Here is a 6,363-nt window from a genome sequence, read left to right as displayed (position 1 = left end):
GAAAGGTCTCATGAGACAATGAGCTCACACACACAAGTGCACACACACACACAAAGTCAAACATCTCAACAAGGATTCACTTTCACAGAACCTTGCACAGGTACACTATGCTCACATCTCACTAGAAAAGGAATAACTTGGATTTTCCCCCTTTTCTTTACACAGCACAAGCCTATGGCCAGTTAGACATTCAGACCCATTGTTGAATGTTGAATAGAAGGGAGCAGCAGCAGAAACGAAATTTCAGGCCCTGGTTTTATGTGCCTTTAATACTTTTTTCCCTTTCCTCTGTGTTCACTAAACAAGATTTTTTTTTTTTTTTTTTTTTTTTTTTTTTGTGTGTGTGTGTAAGGCTACTTCTTGTAGCTTTTTTTCCCTTTGTATTTATCATGTTTTAAATTTCTTCTCTGAGGAGCAATTCTCTGAATCTGTGTCTTCCAATTCGACTCGGTGCCTTTTGAAGCCACTGTGGCCATGAACAGCCCTGCTGCTGTCTGTGGTGTCAGTGGGTTCCTCTCTTATTCCAGCATTAGGAGTCTCACAGGTCATTTCAGACCCACAACAATCTTTGTGTAGGAGTGTCCCTGTCAGGGATGAGTTATCATGGTCAGTGTCTGAATGTCCTGGGGAAGAGTAGGCCACCACCTCTAGCTCCCCAAAGTTCTGCCCATTGTTGTGGGGGTGAGGGGGCCGGGGGTGTAAGTGTCCATTATTGTGATTGGCACAGATGGTTTCAAGGCTCCTTTCCTCACTGTCATCAGACTGGGTCCTCGGACAGTTTCCAGACCCGCTGTTGAGAATGGAGCTCGATGTCTTGGGCATAGGAGGAGAGGGTGGTTCCTCAGCCCGGCTGCTCAGGGCCTTGCTCAGGGCCTTTCCATTGAGCTTCTTGGTTTCAAATGAGTGTTCTACAGAACCTCCATTGTTACTGTCCTGAGAGGTACCCTCTGGTGCCTCGGTCCAAGGTTGGCTGCTGTGCTCATGGCCTGGGCCACTGCTGGGATTTCTAGTGGAAGTCCCTTCTTTAAAAGCATCCTTACTGCAGCCTTCAGGTGGCAGGTCCTGGTTCCTCGGGACCATGGTTGTGTTTAGGCAGATTTCCTTACTGGAAGAAGGTGCTGGGCTGTCTTTGTGGCTGGTTCCCGCTCTCCCTTCATCTGCCTCTCCTGTCACCAGGGAAGTCTCTCCATCTTTGTTATTTGAGTAGGAGATATAGGAGTAGCGGAGCCATTTGTAAGCTTTATAAATTTTTCGCTCAACTGATTCTATGTCAGAAGTTGGTGATGCCCGGCTTGGCTGAATCTCCAGAGTGGAAGTGCTCCGCTCAGGGGAGGAGGTAGGGGAAGAGGAAAGGTCATCCACTTTGATCTGGGGGTAATCATAGTTGTCTTCTCCAATGTAGGTGTTGGTGGGCTTGGCTGGGGCACTGGGCCTCTCTTCTCTGGGTATCTTCTGTCGCCTCCGCATGGCATTTCGCTGTCGGGTGGAGGCTCGGCGTTCATTCAGCTCCTCCTCATCCTCTGAGCTGCTGGAACTGCTGGAACTGCTGGATTCCTCTTCAGGGCTAGGTGATCGTGGTCGGGGGAAGAGGTCTGTGTCTAGTTCAACCTCACAGGCATTCTCTTCAGAATCAGACTCATTGGACAGGGCCAGGAGGCGCTTGTCCTGGTAGCGACGCAGAGCAGACAGGCGCTGTTGGCGAGAGGCTGCATCCTCACACGTGGGTGTTGGTGGGGTTGATGTCACTGCATTTGTAGTGGTGACTCGCAGGGGCCCCAGATGGAAGGCATTGTCAGCAGACTCATCTATTGTGGGAGGTGGGGAGTGGGGCAGTGAGGCTGAAGACTCAGAGTCAGTATAGCCTGAGCGCTCGCTGACCCCTGCGTGTAGCTGAAGGATGGTACTTTCACTGAGGTCACTGTCTGAATCAGAGCTCCAGCCCTCAATCTCTCGGCGTACCAGAGAGTCAAAGAAAGCCATCATCCGGGGGTCTTCTTGGACCGACTGGTTGGCATAGTCATGTGACAGGCCACTTCCGCTGTTCAGCACAAGGCTAATGTACTCTTCGTGGGTGTAGAGGCAGCGGGAATCGTCCTCAATTCGGCCGTCCAGGTCTCCAGTGCATCCTGGCTGCTTGTATGGGCTCCAGATCTACATGGATGAAAAACAAGATATCTTAAAGATTGGCCAAAGTGTTAAAAACTTTCAGCGGGTTGAAGCTGAGTAAAGAGAGAGCACTTTTCTAAAGTGAAAATAAAACCAGCAGTCAGAAATTCTGTGACAGTTACTATTTCAGCCTACAATTCCACTTCTCAACTGCAACATTTCCATTTTATTGAGATGGGGTCTCATTATGTTGGCTCAGACTGGCCTCAAACTCACAATTCTCCCACATCAGCCTCCCTAGTAGCTGGGACTATAAGTGTGTGACACCATGCCCAGTCTTGAACATTTCTATTTTTTAGCTAATGGGAATTGCTTACTGGTGATTGATAAGAATAGCCAACTCTAACACTATAGCTCCTTCTCGGACATGCAGGCATCAGTTACCCAGGAAACTGGGTTCTCTTAACCAGGGAGCTACTGGCTTTCTCCCCAGTTATTCTGTTAGCTGCAAGATTAGAGGTTACTGCAGCCCTATCCCTTAACACTTCCCACTCTGCCGTCAGGGACATGGGCTCATTGTTAAAAGAGAGCAGATCTAGGATTCCAACTCAGGGCTGTCTGATTCAAAGGCCCAACTTTACATCCTGGCTAAATTATGCAAAAATCAAGTTCAAGGTAATTAAGCTGTCACTGCAAAAGAGAAGGATTAGCTCCACCTGACACCCAGACTGGTCCACAAAACAGCACAGAGAAGCTCAGTTACATCAGCATGTAGCCATGGCAACTCAATGAAATTCCAGGCGATTTTCTTTTCTGACAGGCTGGTGTCTATCTTTAGATGGCATCCAACCCAGAGAACAGTGGTCTCTCATTCCCCATCTGCTATCAAGACAAAAGTTTTCTTGTCCTAAAGCTATCAGAAGACAAATCCACCTTCTTATGGGAACTTTATGGGGCTAATTCCTGTTGTGCTTTACTTGGCAATTCCTGGGAACTGGTGTTTCTTTGGAGTATTCTCATTTCAAAGGACAATGAAGAATCCTCTAGAATAGCTTCTCCCCACCAATTTCCAAATCAGATTAGTTCTTCCTTCAGTTTTATTCACTGTCCACAATTCCTCTTCCCAGGTATCTTCCCCTCTCTGGATTCATAATCTCACCAGGAGTTTTAAGGCACTTATTCTTAAACGTGAGTGCCCAAGAATCTCCTGAAGAATAACTACAAGATTGACTCTGAAAGACCCATTCTTGGGAAACATTTAGACATGACATCTAGCATAAGGCTCAAGCTATAGATGACTATCTCTGTAGAAAAGTACTTAAGGGACTAAAAGTTTAGTGGCTTAGAAAGGAAGCAGAGGGGTCCAAAAGGTCAACTTCTTAGGATGTTTTTTGGGTCTTATTTTTTTGTTTTTTGGTACCAGGGATTGAACTCAGGGACACTCAACCACTGAGCCACATCCCCAGTGCTATTTTGTATTTTATTCAGAGGCAGGGTCTCACTGAGTTGCTTAGTGCCTCATTTTTGCTGAGGCTGGCTTTGAACTTGCCATCCTCCTTCCTCAGCCTCCCAAGGTGAATCTTATTATTAATTTTGAGCTAAGTCTCTCATCTCCACAATTTACAAATGGCAAAATGAGCCATAATAGTACATGCCTGATATCCCTGTGACTTGAAGGCTAAGGCAGGAAGATCGCAAGTTCAATGCCAGCCTCAGCAATTTATTGAAGCCTGAAGCAACTTAGTGAGATCCTGTCTTGAAATAAAAAATCAAAAGGGTGCCAGGCAGGATGGTACACACCTGTAATCCCAACAGCTTGGGAGGCTGAAGCAGGAGGATCGTGAGTTCAAAGCCAGCCTCAGCAAAAAGAGAGGCCCTAAGCAACTTGTGAGACCTTGCTTTTAAATAAAGTACAAAATAGGGCTGAGGATGTGGTTCAGTGGTCGAGTGCCCCCTGAAGTTTAATCCCCAGTATGTATGTATAAATAAATAAATAAATTTAAATAAATAAAAAAGGGTTGGGGATGTGGTTCAGTGGTTAAGCACTCCTGGGTTCAAACCCCAATTTTTTTTTTTTAAAAAAAGGTAAAATGTTATCAACCATGTTCCCTAATATGAAGAGAAATCTATTTGTGTTTCAAAGAAACTCTGAATTTGTTACCAGTAGTGCAAAATAATAATGGTGAGATGTTGGCCTAACTACTTTGCAAACTGTTTTAAGGTTCCAATCTACCCAGTCTCCCATCCCAATGTTTTCACTTCAGGAATGAAAATCACAACACTGAAAATTGGCTTTTGTTTGGGCCCTGGAATGTATTCAACGGAGGCAGACAGTCCATTCCTGAAGACTGTGGTAATGGAACAAAACAGGATCAAGAGGTAAGAGCCAGCTGGTGATACTGAGGAAGGCTCAGATCCCTCACCTAACCAGGGAATCAGATGGATTTTCATCTAATCCTGATCCAGAGTAAAACAAAACAGCCAGACTTCAACAAGGAAGTTACAGAGCTACAGGATGAGCAGGAACCTTAGCCCCACCACTTCTCATGACCCTGAGCAAATGACTTCAGTCTTGAAAGCCTCTATTTCTCCATCTGTAGAAATAAGAATGATGAAATGCATAACCTATACTCAAGCACCAATAGACATGCTTCTTCTTCTTTCATTTGGTGATTGAATACTGCAACCACAAAGATTTAGACCCACCCCCAGAGAGAGTTTTGTACATCAAAAATATTGACTGTCCCTATGATCTTGGTCTTCATCCTTAAAACATCAATTTCAACCATTTGTGAAATTGTTCATTTCTTTATCCTGAAAGTCAATAACTTAGAAATAAGGCAATGAAAAAAACAACTTCCTGTTGTCTATTAAATGTGGCTAGGTGGCTAGGTATGCCTCTTTGTGGGGCAACACCCTGAGAAAAGGAAGAATGACAACTTGTTCTCTAAGCCTTGTGAAGAGTTTATTTCAAGAGCTGCTGAGGAAAAGGATGAAGCTCAATTCTTATTCACATATCATCCAAATGAAAATCAATTAAGTGGCAAGTGAGCTACTGAGTGACCACGATATGGAAGAAGCAACTTAAAGCCTTTTGTTCTCCTTGAGTGGTTACACTAAATTTAGAATTTGTCTACAACCAAGGAAATGTAAAGATAAGGTCCTAAATTATTATTCAAGGGCTTATCACACTCAATGTGGCTTCCAACACTGTCTGGGCCTGTCCACAGTCTGCCTTCGTGGCCTTATCTCCTAGATCCACCTTCTTCTGGTCCTCTTTACTTTGGCCAAATGCAATAATTTATTCATAAGCACAATGCATAGTAGTTGATAAATAAATATTCGTTGGAAAATAAATAAATAAGTAAATATCCAAGCCCTTTCTTGGAATGTTCTTCCCATATTGCTTCTCTCTTTCCTTTTGAGGTCTTTAATTTATTCTTCAAAATTAGCTCAAATATTAACCTATACTGAGATTACCCCAGATGAGAAAAATCTCTTCTTTCTCTCACAAAACTTTGTTTATATTGTCTTGTGCACACACTGCATTTCCCATTGTCTTTTTTGACTTTTCTACTGGGTCATCAATTCCTAGGGAGATCTGTGTTACCATTTTATGTTCCCCACAAGGCCTAGCACAAATGGCACACTGTAGGTACATCACAAATATGGTATGAATAATGAATATTGAGCTTTGAGGGGGGTGGGAAGAAAGCCAGGATTTGCCTCATTCCTTCACATGTTTAACCATAAAATGAACCTCCTCATTAGGCTTGTGTGGGCATTCAGTGGCAGAAGGCCTATTATGGGTGAGAACTCACAGGCCTTGATGAGAGAGATTCTTCTCTAGGCTAAAAAGGTAGCAGCAGGGGCTGGAATTGAGGTTCAGTGGTACAGCGCTTGCCTAGCACATGTGAGGCCCTGGGTTCGATTCTCTGCACCACATAAAAATAAAATAAATGTATTTTAAAAAAAAAGGTAGCAGCAAAGGATAAGGGCAAGGAGAAGGTAGAGTGGAAAGAGAAAAGCAAGTCTCAGGCTGGACTAGAACACGGTAGGTGAAAACTCTTTGAGCCTTTTGACTCTCTCAGAAGTGGGTCTATTTACGAAATTTCTATTTATTAAAATAGAAAATTTATTAAAATAGAAATTGTCATGCATAGGTCATTCCCAAGGCACTCCTGGGTGTCTCAAGTCCTCACTTAATAGAGGGAGACTGATCCAAGTGCTGAGACTCACTGGCACTTTTCAGAGTGA

General features: G+C 44.0%; 1 protein-coding gene across 3 annotated transcripts in view; it reads right to left on the bottom strand.

The window, feature by feature from the left end:
- Positions 1–300: 300 nt before the first annotated feature.
- Dcaf5 (DDB1 and CUL4 associated factor 5) overlaps positions 301–6,363 on the bottom strand; it is a 103,618-nt gene continuing 97,555 nt past the window's right edge. For all 3 annotated transcript variants that reach the window (XM_076850321.2, XM_076850320.2, XM_076850322.2), the window contains one exon: positions 301–2,151. In XM_076850321.2, coding sequence (XP_076706436.1) covers positions 388–2,151 — 1,764 coding nt within the window. In that variant the 3' untranslated portion in view covers positions 301–387. The remainder of the gene's footprint in view (positions 2,152–6,363) is intronic.

The sequence above is a fragment of the Callospermophilus lateralis genome, chromosome 3 (genome assembly GCF_048772815.1).
Source record: "Callospermophilus lateralis isolate mCalLat2 chromosome 3, mCalLat2.hap1, whole genome shotgun sequence".
Classification (NCBI taxonomy): Eukaryota; Metazoa; Chordata; class Mammalia; order Rodentia; family Sciuridae; genus Callospermophilus; species Callospermophilus lateralis.
Note: the sequence above shows the minus strand (reverse complement) of the source record. Positions and strands in the feature narration are given on the sequence as shown.